General features: G+C 43.3%; 3 protein-coding genes across 3 annotated transcripts in view; 1 reads left to right on the top strand and 2 right to left on the bottom strand.

Annotated features, from left to right (window-relative positions):
• The window catches only part of MBTD1 (mbt domain containing 1), a 40,761-nt gene extending 38,516 nt beyond the window's left edge, over nucleotides 1-2,245 (top strand). Inside the window, exon 18 of the mRNA XM_072881456.1 lies at nucleotides 551-2,245. The gene's annotated coding sequence lies outside the window, so the exon portion shown is untranslated. The remainder of the gene's footprint in view (nucleotides 1-550) is intronic.
• Nucleotides 2,246-2,844: 599 nt separating this feature from the next.
• On the bottom strand, nucleotides 2,845-5,750 carry LOC140660517 (nucleoside diphosphate kinase). The gene is made up of 5 exons (XM_072881467.1): nucleotides 5,592-5,750; nucleotides 5,052-5,184; nucleotides 4,361-4,462; nucleotides 3,501-3,613; nucleotides 2,845-3,091 (listed from the first exon to the last, which is right to left on the bottom strand). Exons 2-5 carry the CDS (start codon nucleotides 5,178-5,180, stop codon nucleotides 2,974-2,976), a joined length of 462 nt encoding a protein of 153 aa, XP_072737568.1. The 5' UTR covers nucleotides 5,181-5,184; nucleotides 5,592-5,750; the 3' UTR covers nucleotides 2,845-2,973.
• Nucleotides 5,751-7,648: 1,898 nt separating this feature from the next.
• Nucleotides 7,649-11,946, bottom strand: LOC140660516 (nucleoside diphosphate kinase A-like). Its single transcript, XM_072881465.1, has 5 exons — nucleotides 11,801-11,946; nucleotides 10,879-11,011; nucleotides 10,249-10,350; nucleotides 9,390-9,502; nucleotides 7,649-9,047 (listed from the first exon to the last, which is right to left on the bottom strand). The coding sequence occupies exons 1-5, from the start codon at nucleotides 11,929-11,931 to the stop codon at nucleotides 8,930-8,932; spliced, it is 597 nt and encodes a 198-aa protein (XP_072737566.1). The 5' UTR covers nucleotides 11,932-11,946; the 3' UTR covers nucleotides 7,649-8,929.
• Between the last annotated feature and the right edge of the window lie 3,321 nt (nucleotides 11,947-15,267).

The raw sequence follows: 15,267 nt of genomic DNA on the forward strand, positions 1-15,267 counted from the left end.
ACCATAAATTAGGGCTTAAAAAAAAAATTAATCAAAATTATTAACGTCTGTGTTCCTACAGCCTAAGAAATGCTTTAAGGATATCAACCCACAGAGCCCCAGGAGACCATTTTTGTATATTGTTTGAGCTTAAAAAAAACAGTGCATAGAAAGTTGAAAACCAGCAATTTGATTATTTTCTAAAATATTGCTCTAACTTTGGGTACATAGTATTGGTAATATGCACAGGTTTACCTCATTCTATGCAAGAGGGGTTAATTATGTAAAGTTTTGTATTTACTACTGGAAGTAAAAAATGTCCTGTATAGTGTAGGAATGTCTGGAATTCTCTTCTCCCTTACTGGTAAAATTTCTTAAATAATGACCCCTTTTTAACAACAGCTTCTTGTATTGACAGAATCTGGTTATCAGATTATAAGTATCTGTAACTTCAGGTGGTAAAGACATTTTAGCTCTCTAAAATAGCCATAAAAAGGACTTTGTCAGGCTTGGTAGACTTCAAATACATTCTCTCAAAATCTGACCCACCCATGACGTTTCTTTTGAACAGCCTGGATTGGAGAAGTAGGATTAGAGGCCATTGTAGTGACACTTTGAGCCTTGGCTATATTTTTTCCCTGCATTCTCAATTGAACCTGCTGTAAAATCCAGCTCTGCAAGCATTGATTTGGTTTGGTAAGTGCATCACTGTTGATTTTAATGCAACAACTTGCAGATTGTCCCAGTCAGCTGAAACAAGGTTGGCACAATCCTGCTTTCTTCTCTCATCGGTAGCTTCTGACTTAAGTAGAAAAAACTGCTGCATTAATTTGTGTTTCATAATGTGAAGGCTTGGGCTAGTCATGAGCAAGGTATATTGCCAAGTCACTAAACCTTGGGCTTCTGTGTATTGCCCAGGCTCATACCTGATTTCTGAGTTATAGTCTTCAAATGTCAAGAGGGAAAATTAGCACTTAAGTTGAACACACTTCCTGTGTTGGAGAAACGTAAGAGTCAGATTTGAAGTCTGTCAGTCTTTATAATGTTCTTTAAAAATAGGTCTTTTATTCATTAAACACTAAAGTCTGTGAATTGACATGCATTCTCAGATACACATGTGATTTCAGTAGGAGTTGCGTGTTGAGATTTATGGGTGAAATTTCTCCTGTGTTTCTGAATTCAAAATACACCTAATTGTGTAATTGTCAAGTACAGTGAAATCTGTCCTAAGCAAACCACACAAAGAACTAATGGAAGTCACTTGCTTAGGGAGAGGTTTAAGGAAAACCTGAGCAAAATTCTGCCAGGTCTCTTCAAAGAGTGGGTTACCTGTTGGCTGTGGTGTCCATAGTATAGGCTTCACTGTACTTGTAAAGCATCCGTCAGTAACATGGCTGTAGGTGTCTTTATCTTTGTTTTACTCCAAGCTGTGTTACTTGGCTAAAAGAGCAGCAAAGTGTTCGACATCTGAAACCTTCAGTGGGGTCAAACTAATTTCAGTATTTGGCATAGCAGGTTTTTATAACCGTAAGGTAGCGCAAGTTATGTACCTTACTTTGCAGCTACCCTTCTTTTATTGCTCAAAATCTTTCTGCTGATCTTTTGATTTTTATGTTATTTTAACTACAACTCTTTAACCTTTTCCTTGCTGCATCTGAGGAAAGCTAAAGCAGTTACAAATTCCTTGTTCTACGGATACTAACACGGGTTTCAGTGTTTGTTTGTTTTTTTTATTGTTGTTTTATGTGATGTGAATACCCTCTCCCGTCAATATTTGTACGATGGTGCTAATATATTTGGTAACAATCCTTTATTGGGAAGGGATTTTAAAAAACTGTGATTTAAACTGAATTTTTCTTCCTTTTAATTTTCATATTTAAAACAAAAAGCCACAGCCATTTATACAAAAAAGGCATCAGCTTTGGCCCCTGGGAGAATGTTGGGGCAGGAATCAAGATGAAACAAATAGGGTTTTTACATCATTTCTGTATGTATTTGATATATAGATCAATATCTGTACAAATTTAATCTTTTATTTTCTTGGTAATTTGTGTGGTCAATGAGAGAGAGTATTTAAAGCTTTCTCATGCAATGTACCTAAGTGGAAAAAAAAAAAAAATGCTTTTGGAGAAATTCATGTTACTTTCATTTTTACGAGACTGCAGATTTTCAGCATGGATGTGAAAAGCATTAAAATTATAACTTTGTGTACAAGATGAAAATAATTCACTAAATTTGCCTTTTTTACACAAAATAAAAATGATAAAAAGCCTTTTTCTGAATAGTGATTGTTTTGTTTAAACGGCACTCTCTGGCACATACATAAATGCATCCTAGCTTGTTTCTCTCATAAGAGAATGCAGATTAAAATACCCCGTTTGCAAAAACATGAATGTTTTAAGTAAGTGGGTATGTTAATCTGAGCACAAATAACACGAGAGGCTTGGAGCACAAGGTAAGGTTTTTAATATGAGACAAAGGTGGCAGTAGACAAGCATTTAATAGAGAGCAAGCTTTGCACTTGGTCTCAAATTTCACAGTTGGTATTAATAGTTGTATAGGGAGGGAAGTTTTGTCAGGGGGTCATATCATGTTTTTCATCTAGTTCAGTTCTGTTGGAAATAGCTCAAGCATCCCTTCAACTCTCCCTCTGCAAGTTGGCTTTGCAACTGTAATGTATTTCATTAGTCTTCAAAGCAACTTTGCAATGAACAGAAGTCACTGAATTTTTATTGATAGGCCTGTAGAGGGAAGTTTGTGTTAACTATTCCTTCTACAAGAGGAAAACAGAATGACTGAGTAAAATGACGTTATGTTGCCTATCTGAACACAGTAGTCTGTTTTACAGTGAATGCACCACAACAGTTTAGTTCATATCCATTTATTTGACAGTGCTGAAAATGACTAAGATAACTGTGGTGATAATTGCTCCCAGGTCAATAGCTGGAATGAGATGATGTGTTAAGAAGGCACAATTCAGTGTGGAAACTCATTTCACTCATAGATCCAGTCATGTGCACAAGATTTGAAGTCAATGAGCTCTGCAGGTTTGAACCACAGGTTGATCTCCTTCTGCGCACTTTCTACGGAGTCACTGCCATGAATGATGTTTCTGTGGAAGGAGACAAAGGCATTTTTCCATATAAAAATACTTTCAGTAACTACTACTCAATATGCAAAAACTTGGATGAAGCATCTAGAGCTGCAAGACTACTCCTTCCAGGACAGTATTCAAATACCCCACTGTAAGAGCTAATCAAGCCTAGCAGGGTGACTAGGGCTACTTCACTACATGAGCCACTGCCACTGACTCATCTTACATGAGGCTCTGATGAGGAGCTGATATTTCAAAAAAAAGTCAGTTTTGTACCAAGCCATTTTCTTAAGTAGTAGTTATGGATTGTGACCTGCAAATAAAATACCATGAGATTAGGGTATCAACCAACAATTTTGACTTTCTGGAATAAAAGACTACTAACACTGCATCTTTAATCTCAATTGATAACAAACTGAGTACAAACCTTCCTACTTGAATGCAGAAGTCACCACGGATAGTACCAGGCTTTGAGTCAGCAGGGTTTGTTTCCCCTAGCATTACTCTCCCAGTTTTAACCACGTTGAGTCCTTCCCATACCTTAAGGAAAAAAGACAAATAAATCCTATTAATCCATGCTTATACAAAATACCAAAGATTAATCTTTGTTAGTAACATACTTTGCAAAGAAATAAGGGTTTCACCACAAAAAAAAAAATTCAATCTAGCCTAGACTCTCTCTTAGGCCTGTAAAGACTAGGGAAAAAAAGTCTCTAGTTTTTATAACAACTTTCAGTTTAAAAGTGATTATAAAAAGGACTATCGATGTTGTCACTCCAGTGAAGGAAATACATTACCTAGCCTCAGAGTTAACTGAGGTACAAGGCCAACTTGAAAACCTTTCTGTAGCGATAGGATAAGGAGAGCCTGGTGAGTTGCAGGTGCTCCTCGTTATGTACAGTCAGGAGGAGACACTGCGGGGGGCAATGTTATTGTTTTGGGGGAGTGCAAAAAAGAATGACACAGAATATGGGGTTCTGGGGGAGAGCCCTGACCCTTTTTTGCCCAAAAGATTCTTTGGTGCAGAGGACTGGCTTTCAGGAATTTTGCTTAATCCATGTTAAGCATTTTAATATACATTTTATACATGCACACTTTCCTTCTTGTTAATAATAACTTCTTACTTGATTGTCTTCATTTTAATTTTGGTTTTCTTTTGCCGCTGTCAGAACTGGGTAGTTTGAAAAAGTGTTTCTGTAACGCTATATCTGAATATTTTAAAATAATTTACAGCGTGAAGCAAATATATTCAAGAAAGTAGTCTTTAAGTAAAATCAAGTCACTTACCATGGCCACAACAGGTCCAGAGTTCATGTATTTAACCAAACCGGGGTAGAATGGTCGGTCTTTGAGGTCAATGTAATGTTGTTTGAGAAGGTCTTCAGAGGCCTTTAAAAGGACAGATGTGACATTAAATATCACTTTCAAAATATCATACCACAAAAACTGTTACTACTGTAAGACTACAGCATTAGTGACTGGATTCACCAGTCATTAATATTATCAACACTGCTGCAATGCCATTGCGGGTTTCAGTGAAAGCTCCTAATGTAAAATGAGGAGTGCATGACACGTCATCTTTCTTTGTAGTAGTGTTGCGAGCTGTCAAAATTATTTCTTTGCATTACAGTAATCCAGAGCAATGAGCGGAGCGCAAGATGTCTGGATGACGTTACCCGATACAACCTTTCAGTCAAGGTCATTTCGGCGCTCCGTTAGGCTGCATTAAGCCATACGAGCAAATGTTGTTTCCTTAGGAAATGGCAGAGATCAAACGTCTGTGATTGCCAGGAAGCTTGGCCTGGTGAGTGATCCTGTACTTCCAGATTTGTACTTGTGCAAATTCAGCATCAGATGCCCACTCTGATGCAGGAAAAGCCGCACAGAAAGATATATGTATTTAAGTACTCCGGCAGGTGAGGGAAAGCGTTTACGGCGGAGCCGGCGCAGGGGCGATTCCCCGGCCTCGGAGACTTACGTGCACGAACTTCATGGCCACCAGCCGGAAGCCTTTCTGCTCGAACCGCTTGATGATCTCTCCCACCAGCCCCCGCTGGACCCCATCGGGCTTGATGGCGATGAAGGTGCGCTCGCAGTTGGCAGCCATCGCGCTGCGGGGCAGAGGGACACGCAGGCGTCAGCCTCGGCACCGCCGTCCCCCGCCGCCGCCTCAAGGTCGGAGGGAGCCGGCGGCCGCCCCACCATGGCGGGGCCCGGCCCGGCCCGCCCGGGCCCACGTGGCACCGGGCTGGCGTTGTGCCCCCTCCCGCGCCCGGCGACGCCGGCCCTGCCGCGCTCCGCTCAGCCCGCGGGGCCCCGCTCCCGCCCCTCCCCGCTCGCTGAGGCGAGGCCCGCAGGCCGTCGCCGCGCCCGGGGCTGTGGCGGAGGGTCCACCATGCGGCGCCCGCCGTTGTTGCGCACACCTCGGCCTCACCTCACGGAGCGGCCCGGAGCGGCCCGGAGCGGGGGTGGGGGACCCGGCCCTCACCTCCCCTCCCCTCGCCTCGCCTCGCCTCACCTCGCCGGAGCTCCCGCAGCTGCTACCGCCCGCACCGCAGCCGCCGAAGAAAGAGGAGGAGGAAGCGGGCGGTCGCCGGATCCCCCGCCCTGCGGAGAGGAGGAGCCGCCCGGCTTGCGGCGCTTGGGGGCGGGCCTGGCGGGGCTGGGGGCTCGCTTCGGCGCCCGCCCGCCCACACCCGCCAGCCCGCGGGGCCGCGGTGCGGGCCGGGCCGGCCGCCGGGACGCTGCTGCTGGGCCTGGCGGCGGCCGCTGCGCTCCCTCAGCGCCCGACGGGGCGCGGCCCGGCTGCCGCCGAGCCCCCGCCGCGCCTGGCAGCCGGCCTGGCCGCGGGCCCCTCGCCGAGCTGCGGGCAGCTGTCGGCCGGGCTGTGCCGAACGGCCGGCGGCACCTGTCGCCTTCACCCCCTCGGAAGCCGCCTTGGAGGGTTATTAACTTTCAGTTGCAGCAACGGGGGCGTAAGCCTTTTCCACAGTGAAAAGATTAAGGATGTTTAACTAACTTTGTCGACAGCCGCCTGAGTATGAGCCAGCAGTGTGCCCAGGTGGCCAAGCAGGCCAACGGCATCCTGGCTTGTATCAAAAATAGCGTGGCCAGCAGGAGTAGGGAAGCGATCGTCCCCCTGTACTCAGCACTGGTGAGGCCGCACCTCGAATACTGTGTTCAGTTTTGAGCCCCTCACTACAAGAGAGACATTGAGGGGCTGGAGCGTGTCCAGAGAAGGGCAACAAAGCTGGTGACGGGTCTGGAGCACAAGGCTGATGAGGAGCGGCTGAGGAACTGGGGTTGTTCAGCCTGGAGAAAAGGAGGCTCAGGGGAGACCTCATCGCTCTCTACAACTACCTGAAAGGAGGTTGTAGCGAGGTGGGGGTCGGTCTCTTCTCCCAGGTAACAAGTGATAGGACAAGAGGAAATGGCCTCAAGTTGCGTCAGGAGAGGTTTAGGGTGGATATTAGGAAATTTTACCTCACTGAAAGGGTTGTCCAGCATTGGAACAGGCTGCCCAGGGAAGTGGTTGAGTCACCATCCCTGTAATTATTTAAAAGACATTTGGATGAGGTGCTTAGGGACACGGTGTAGTGGTGGACTTGGTGGTGTTAGGTTAATGATTGGACTCGATGATCTTAAAGGTCTTTTCCAACTTATACGATTCTGTGATTCTGCGATTCTGTAACTACACTAAATCATTTTTTACTAAGAGGTACTTGCTTTGCTATTTTCAGAGATATCCCTGCAGCCTGCTCACTAACAGTGCTACTGCCAACCTAGCTTGACCCAAGCAGCACGCCTTACAGCTGCTTGAAATTACATTTCTCACAGAAAAGTGACATAGGATCCATAAGCTAGGAAAGTTATCGGTGATATTTCTTTTGTTGGGATACAGGAAGATGAAAGCTGCAAAGCATCAAAACGCAGGTGTAAAACTCCACAGTCCCTGGACCCGCATCACAATGAGAATTAGGAAGAGTGTTGTTACTTATTATGTTTACTACTTGGTACTTTATGAATTTACAAAACACATTTTATCTTCCTGAGCTAGTTATATACCACCACTGCAATTCTAATACTGAAGAAATACCCTTTGCAGTACTTATTGTCGGCAGTCTCTTACTGACGGGCCACTTACAATTAGTGAAACTGGACATGCTCACCCAGGCATCTAAGATGTGCAGGAATACTGCATCTCTTCCCAGAGAGGGCTGACCTCCACCTCCTCTCAGTCTAAACGCATTAGAAGTACTAATCAGTAGCTTTCTGACAACTCCCACATCTCCAGATAACCCAAATTTCTCTGTTTTGTAGTAAGCAAATCAAGAAAAAGAAACCTCAAGTAATCCTTCAAGCAAAAATGGAACTGGAGAGTACTCATCTTGTGCACAGGTTTGTCACATGTTCCCTCTTCTCTAACAACCTTTAAGTTAATTATTTATCTTCCACAGCACTGAGTATTTTCAGAAGAGAAACTAACAACCTCACCTACAGTTTGGTAAACTAGGGAATTTGTTCCCTCTCCTTATAGTCATTAAGCTCTAAGACAATGTAATGAAAATTTCCTTTTATTTCACTTAAGAAACAGCAAATGTTGTTTTATTTTGCACCATCTCTTTTTAGGAGTTAGATATCTTCATAAAGTATTGTAAGCATTGAATTCAACATTCATTGCACAGTTTAGTATTTGAAACAAGAACTCACCGTAGGAAAAAAATATAGGAGTGTGAACAACTAACTTCATTAAACTCTTGCTTTCAATGAATAAAATGTTGCAGGTAAATAAACACATAATACTGACCCCAACACATTTCTTGTTCTTCATCCAGTACAGCTAGTGAATATTTGTTAAAATTTCTGCAAGAGGCCAATAGTTTTCTCTGATAGAAGCAGACACTTCTACTGAAAAACATTTAACATTATGACTGTATTTCCTTACACGATTAAATAAATTTTAAAAAAAGCTACAGTCACTTCTGAAATACCTTATCCAAGAGCACCTTGCTTTGTAGTTCCAACTATTAAGGAAAGAACACAAATGAGAACATAGCTAAATTATCAGCTGTTCAGTCAGTAAAGCAAACATCACTGTTGCTCTGTGCAACGTCAGAGGACTGCTACAGTAACGTGGCTGAAGGTAGATCACCCTCACCCATCCTCACATTAATCTTCTTTTCACATAAAAGGGCATTTCAGAAAGCCTGGCCTATTAATCCTTCCATAAAATGCTAAATAAATCCCGTGTGGGGAAAAAAAAAAAGAAGCAAGTTGAAACAGTGTCAATCTAGAGGAAAGTTCCCATTTTAATCAAAGCTATGCTCTGTGTACAGACATAGTGCATTCTGGAGAGAGAAATAAAGAAGCTTTTTTCTACAGCCGTTTTGGGCATGGGGATTCTCTTGATATCAAGCTCAATCCTCAACATTTGGGCACACTATCAATATATTTACATACCACCAGTTGTCCCCTAACATTTTAACATTAACCTTTGACACTGAGCCATTTGTGTATTTATTTACCAAATAAATTTTTACCAGATTTTTTTCTATTTACCAAAATACCCTCTGACTACAGAGTGTTTCAGGAAAATATAGGTGTTATATGCTCCGTGTTTTAATCTCATATCTTTCACCCCCAGAAGCAGCTTTTAAAAAGTACAATTCCATCTATAACTTGACAGCTTTTTAACCAAAGCAGCAGCAAACACTGACTATATTTAATATTCACAACAGAGCAATCTCACAGATTTCCGAGACAGGTTTCTACCAGTTTATATGAAGAGCTTTAAAAAAGCTGGAGGCTAGCAGCTGTTTACAGACACTAAGGATATCAGAAGGTAGAGGCTCAGTTTCACTCATAGATCCATTCATGAGCACAGCTTCTGTAATCAACCAGTTCTTCAGGAGTGAACCATAAACTGATCTCTGTCTCAGCACTTTCTACAGAATCACTTCCATGAATGATGTTCCTAGGCAAAAAAAAAGGTAGATATAAAAGTAATATAATCCTCAAACGCAAAGCAAAGCAAGCTTCGTTTTCTGAAGTGGTCTCCATTATGGAGAGAAATTGTAAGTAATTGTAAAGTAGTAACAGGCACGGAGTATGCAGTCCCAGCTTTGCTCATCATTTTTGTCAATGGGGAAGACGACAATTTGAGTTCCATCTTTCGATCGTAACGTTACATGGGCACAGGGAATGGCAGCTCCGTGCACAAGACAGAGCACAGTTCCTACATCTATCATGACATATATCATGACATACCACTGGACAGTTAGTGTCTTTAGACGATATCAAAAGTTTCAAAATATACCTTCCAACTTGAACGCAGAGGTCACCGCGAATAGTGCCAGGCTTTGAATCGAATGGATTAGTTTCCCCCAGCATCACTCTTCCAGTCTTAACCACGTTAAGACCTTCCCACACCTTAAAAAAAAAAAAAATCCATCGAGATTATTAAATCTTAGCGGTAGGTAAAGCAGCAAGAGTTAATCATACCTTCCACAATTACACAATGCTGTCCATCATGGCACAAATCACCATCCAAATATTCCTAATAGCAAGACGTATTTTATCTCCAATTTTTCTGTCAGATTCTTGAAGCATCTGTTGAAGTTATCTCCTTCTGCACAATACCTCTCCTCATCAAGGATGGGAAGAGGACAGTTTTAAATCTCAATATGGTAAACAGCCTTACAAAGCTGTCTGCCCACTGAAGATCTAGACCTCCAGCTCAACTATTTTACAAATACACTATCACAGAAAAAAAGAGAAAATCCCTTCTAATGAAGTTAGACTGAAAAGATTTTCAAAGTTACTATAGCTTAGGAGTATAGTAAAAATATTCCACCATCAGTTTGCAGCTTACTTAATACGTGGCATTTCCTAGTGGGTTTTTTGTGCAGGTTTACTGTTTCTCAAGGTCCCAGCTTTGGTTCCCCCTTTACCCCTGCCCGCTTCCTCAACATACTGACTCAAAGGAGCAGAAGATTATGAAAAAAGATTAAATAAAAAGGAATTAACAGCACATCTTCCTAATTACAGTATTTGAATCTAGGTTTTAAAGTCCTTTTAAAAGTAAACTAGAATTCAATAGGTAACACAATCTTATTGCAGCTAAGACAATTAAACAGTATATTTTTCTTAGCTGAGCTTCATTTTTAAGAACTCACCATAGCTACAACAGGTCCAGAGTGCATATACTGCACCAGACCATCATAGAACGGCCGGTCTTTTAGGTCAATGTAGTGTTCTCTCAGAAGGTCTTCAGAGGCCTGCATTAAGAACCAACCAACCAAACAAAAAAAGCTTACTGTAAGAAGTTAAGAGCATACTGAAATCACACAGATTAACCACAGAGCACTATTAATCCTAAAACTTGCACGCACTTGAAAAGTCAGCATTTCTAGCATCTTCCTAGAAGTACTTTTGGTCGATATGAATTTGAACTGTTTGCTTTAACCACAGCTGAATTTAGCAAAGTATCTTTTGGCAATATAGACAGCTTATGTGACCAGGTATTTGCTGAAGATATTGAGAGATATTTATTAGGTATAGGATGCACTTAAAAGAATATTCTCTTCAGATTAAGTACATCACGTTACTAAAATTAGCGTGCTTAGCATGTCTAAAGCATTTAGCCAGAGCTGGGAATTGGAACTTTTCCAAATATTCAAAGACAGACTTCTCAAAATTTCAGGTTTAATGGTTCTGAAGACTACATTTGTCATTATAGCATGCTGCTCTATTTTAAGGCTGCAGTTTATATGAAAAAGGAGACATACAAATTAAGGAAACCTTACATGTATTAATTTCATGGCCACCAGCTTGAATCCTTTCTGTTCAAACCGCTTGATGATTTCTCCCACCAGTCCCCGCTGGACTCCATCAGGCTTGATGGCGATGAACGTGCGCTCGGAGATAGAAGCCATTGTCCTAATGAGGAAGGGAATAAAAGTCATTATTCCAGGACCAGCAGGCAAGTGCAATCACAGCCCCGTATCGCGTGTAATATCAGCTATTATTATAATTAAATCAGTCACATCTGAAGATCATTAACCCATGATCTGCACCGATTTGATAAATCAGTCACTGCACACGGGTTTTCACAAGTGCTACAAGAGTAAATTTAAAACAATAACAATGTGCCACTATAGAAACAAGCAATTAGCAAATATTAAAATCAGAAAAGCTTTAAGTGGAATGGAAGGTAAAGACTGTCACAGACACATCTCCAAGTGCAGCGTGGGAGCCTGCTGCCCACAATTTAGGGCAAAGTAGGCTGAATAAATCCATATGCATCATTTTCATCTGTAAACCAATATTATCGGGGGCTTTTTTGGAACACTGTTTTGCTGCAAGTGCGTGTCTATGTGTGTACACATATATACGTATACAGGTACGTGTAGATGCATACACACACACACAGGCGAGGGGAAGCCCGCCCGGGGAGGCTGGATGCCACTGGGCGCGACGCGGGACGCAGCAGTTGGTGCTGCTTCAGTATGGTAGAAAAGCGCTGAAAGGGGTCGGGGTTTAGCCCCTGCCCGCGGTGGGGTGAGGCGAAGCGGCTGGGGCGAGGAGGCCCTTCCCGCCGCCCCTGTGCCCCGCCGAACCGGGGGATGCCCGGGCCGGGCGTCCCCCCCCCGCCCCGCCTCCTGCTCCCCACCGCCGCCGCTTCTCTCCCCAGCACCCCCCCGCGCCCCTGCCGCCGCCCCGTCTCACCTGCTGCCGGCCCCGCTGGCTCTGGCGGCCCGTCGCGGCGGCCGCTGCCGGCCCAGCCGCGGCTTAGCCCTAAGCCGCCCCCGCGGGCCGCCGCCTCGGGGCGGCCGCAGGCCGGGGCGGCCGGTTGCCATGGCGACGGGGCGGCCTCCCGCCTGCAGGGGGCGCTGGGCCGGGCCGGGCTCTGCGGGAGGCCCCGCGGGCGGGTGTCGCCGTTCAAACCGCCGCCGGTCCCGGGGACGCCGCCGGTCGCGGGGACCCCCCCGCCGCCCTCCGCGCTTGGGCTGCCCTTAACCCTTCCCGGGACCTCCCGATCGGTGTCGGCCCGCACCGTTTCTCCTAATCCGCTAATGGGCTTTGGTTCCGCCTTCCCTGTTCATCTCCCGCCGGCGGCCCCGGCCTGTGGGTCCGACCTCTCCCCGTCTCCGACGCCCCGCGCCGCCGCCTCGCCTCCGTCTGCTCCGCGCTCGGAATACTTGCTGTTGGTCTATACCATCACCTACTGATTTTCTCTTTCCCGAGTTATTTAAAGTGAGGATGCTAGGGAAATGCCTTTTTAAGCATTTAAGTCTTAGCTGCTGAATCGCATTTAACAAAAGGCACACAAAAATATTTAAATAAAAATCTCATTATCACACTGTTCTGTTTTCTTTAAGTTTCCTCTTTAAAGAAGGCAGGGGGGGTTTGCTGCCTAGACTGTTCTAGATCTCCGAGTCAAAACACCCTTCAACAATTTACCACTGAACTGGTTTGCCTTGAGCATTTTATTCCCTTGGAGAGATCCGAGGATAAAACATCTGGGCGCCCGATTCCTGCGTTCTCAGCATGTCCTGCTGAGAGGAGATCTGCGCTTGTCCTGTTTTTGTTTCTCAAACTGGGATGAACTTCCTGGGCTCTACTCCCTGGCTCTTCTTGAAAGCAAAATAATGTGGAATTCACTTCCCTCTGGGCAGGACTTAGCTGCTGCTTAACACGGATAAGTTCAGCTTTTTGATAGCATGACTTTCCTTACTTGGGATCCCTTTTCTTCGCTACAATCCGTCACACATCCATGCCTTACTTTTAGTTCTGGTGGGATAATCTAGATCTGGCATCTATTCATGCAACCTGCTTACTAGCATTCAGGGGTCTTTTTTCCCAGCTATGATCATACTATGATGTACTCATTTCTCCAAGGTCTCTGATTTAATGAAAGATGTTTTTAAAACCACAGCATTGTATATTCTAGCAAGTCCCCCTTGAAGTTATTTTGGACTTAGAATTTCTGAGTATTCTCCTGATAATGTCAATCCACTATATTCTGTTGTTTCAATACACATTTATTTAAGACATTTCATACTGCTATTACAAACTCTAATGCTGTAATCCTCACTAAGGCAAAGTAAGATTTAAAAATAGAAAAAGGTCTCTAGAAACAGAATGTTTAGAAAAATAGTCACTTAAAAGCAGCAATAGGACATCTGTTTACAGCCTCGTTAAAACTATGTCATTTAACGATTAAAGCTTAGGACTTGCCATAAGGTGGGCAAGCACTATTTGCAGCTTTACCATAGGTCTGCTGTGTGATCTTTGCCAAGTCTTTTAACCTCATTAAATAAGGGTCATCTTTGTCACTTTTGAGATTAATCCATGATTAGCAGAGCATGTTGTGCATTATATAGTACACGAAACACCACAGAAGCATGCTTCCTTGTTATTTTTAATGTATAAATGAGCAGCTTTTTTGCTGGTTGAAAATTCTACCAAAATTACTAAATTACATTGAAAATGACATGTTTACCTAAAATGCAAAGAAGTAGTCAGTCTAGACAAATAATTTCCTAAAAACAGACTCATAATGGGAAGAGAAAGTAAAGACCTTCAAATTCTTCAGTGAGTGAAATAAGCATAATTACTGAGCTCAAGCCAGTTACGCGTTACTTAAAACCAGTAGAGATTTTTAAAACAGGCCTGAGGCAAAAGACTGACTGTGAATGCCTCCAAATTTCATGAGAATTTAAACATAGCTCCTAGCTTTGCTGTTTCGGCCCCAGCTTTATCATGATCTCGGCTAACAGCCTGTATCTGTACCACTCAGAACGTTTGGGGAGTTCTCATTGGGACTCACATTTTGTGCTGTGCACCTCTTGCTCCTTATAACCAGATGCACAAGTCTGACATGTTTTGTTGCTCGTGGTTATACTGCTCTTCATTTAGCTAAGTATTGCTATCATTCATCTGTTTTTAGCTTGATTTCTGTTGCACCGTAAGATATAAAGCACCATAGAATTAAGCTTTCACAAAAATTTCTTCCTCTGGGTAAAGTCCCAGTTAAGCTCTTCTCGCCCCATACCGATTCAAGGGCTAATTTTCTTCCCTGGTAAACTGCAAATCAATTTACTTTCAAATAAACTGTTATTTCTACGGATAAGGCATGTAATTTTTCTTAGTATCCAGAAAACTAATTTCTTTTTTAGGCAGTTCTTTCCCCAAGAGTGTGAATTGCATTTTACCCTAGTAAAGTAAGCCACTGCTTTCAAGCTTCAAAGCGAATACTATTGGGTTTCTTTTGTGCTGTTTCATATGCTTGATTAGTTTACTAAAATAACAGGTCATCAAAGTCTCTTAATCTCCTGGCAAGCAACTAGGATATAATTCCATAACTTGTTCTATTTTTAATCCATCACTGAGTTTCTGATCTCACACTGACTGCGAGGTGCACGTCATAAAACGTGATCACAGTGGTAAGACTTGTCCATAAGATACATTTTCACACCACTTGAAACTTGGCTCCCAGGTAATTTTTGTAATGTTCATCTTTTTAAATACTTCATTTATCCATGTTAGAAAACCCCCAGGTGACTAAAAATAAACCATGAGCACACATGGCTCTCTTCTACCTGTACTCATCAGTCTGACTGCAACTCCAGTGGCAACAGCCTGCCTGTTCAGTGATGGACTCGCTCCGGCTGTGAAAGAAAACCACATCTACCAATTTTGCTAATAGAAACAGGATAAAAATAGTATATCCTCAGAGACCATTTCCCTTAAAGGCTGTCAGCAGACACCTTGACCCATTTTTGCCATCTGTCAGAACGTATGTCTTTTGAGCTAATATATTTGTGCAATTTGCCAAGTATGATGGCAATAACTATAAAACTCGACATAGAGAAAAGGATCTCTGCTACAATTCAAGACGATTGGTATTTTTATCCTCACAGTCATCTGCAGTTGTTTAGAGCTGTCCTCACGTTGTGCAGTATTACGTGTGAATAATGTGGTGAGGTCTAGGTTAAAAGTCCACTGCAATTACATACGGCCTGCCAACCTTGTCCTGAGAGCAGAACAGTTACCTCTCAGCTTTGGCTGTTGGCAGTCTCCCTACACAATTTATTCAGGCTCGGTAAAAACCCCACAAGCCAATAACCCCCACCCCAAAGGCTCTCAGTGTCTTCCCCCGTACAGACAACGGAGGCAAATGGGAAACTACG

Source organism: Ciconia boyciana, chromosome 16, assembly GCF_034638445.1.
Source record: "Ciconia boyciana chromosome 16, ASM3463844v1, whole genome shotgun sequence".
Lineage (NCBI taxonomy): Eukaryota > Metazoa > Chordata > Aves > Ciconiiformes > Ciconiidae > Ciconia > Ciconia boyciana.

Bases quoted from the DNA above. Each gene is read 5' to 3' on its own strand.
- LOC140660516 (XM_072881465.1), bottom strand. From the start codon at position 11,931: ATGGCAACCGGCCGCCCCGGCCTGCGGCCGCCCCGAGGCGGCGGCCCG. The intron at 11,012-11,800 runs GTGAGACGGGGC...CTTCCTCATTAG, and splicing joins GCCAGCGGGGCCGGCAGCAG to GACAATGGCTTCTATCTCCG. The intron at 10,351-10,878 runs GTAAGGTTTCCT...TTCTTAATGCAG, and splicing joins TGGCCATGAAATTAATACAT to GCCTCTGAAGACCTTCTGAG.
- LOC140660517 (XM_072881467.1), bottom strand. From the start codon at position 5,180: ATGGCTGCCAACTGCGAGCGCACCTTCATCGCCATCAAGCCCGATGGG. The intron at 4,463-5,051 runs GTAAGTCTCCGA...GTCCTTTTAAAG, and splicing joins TGGCCATGAAGTTCGTGCAC to GCCTCTGAAGACCTTCTCAA. The intron at 3,614-4,360 runs GTAAGTGACTTG...TTTTTCCTTAAG, and splicing joins CTGGACCTGTTGTGGCCATG to GTATGGGAAGGACTCAACGT.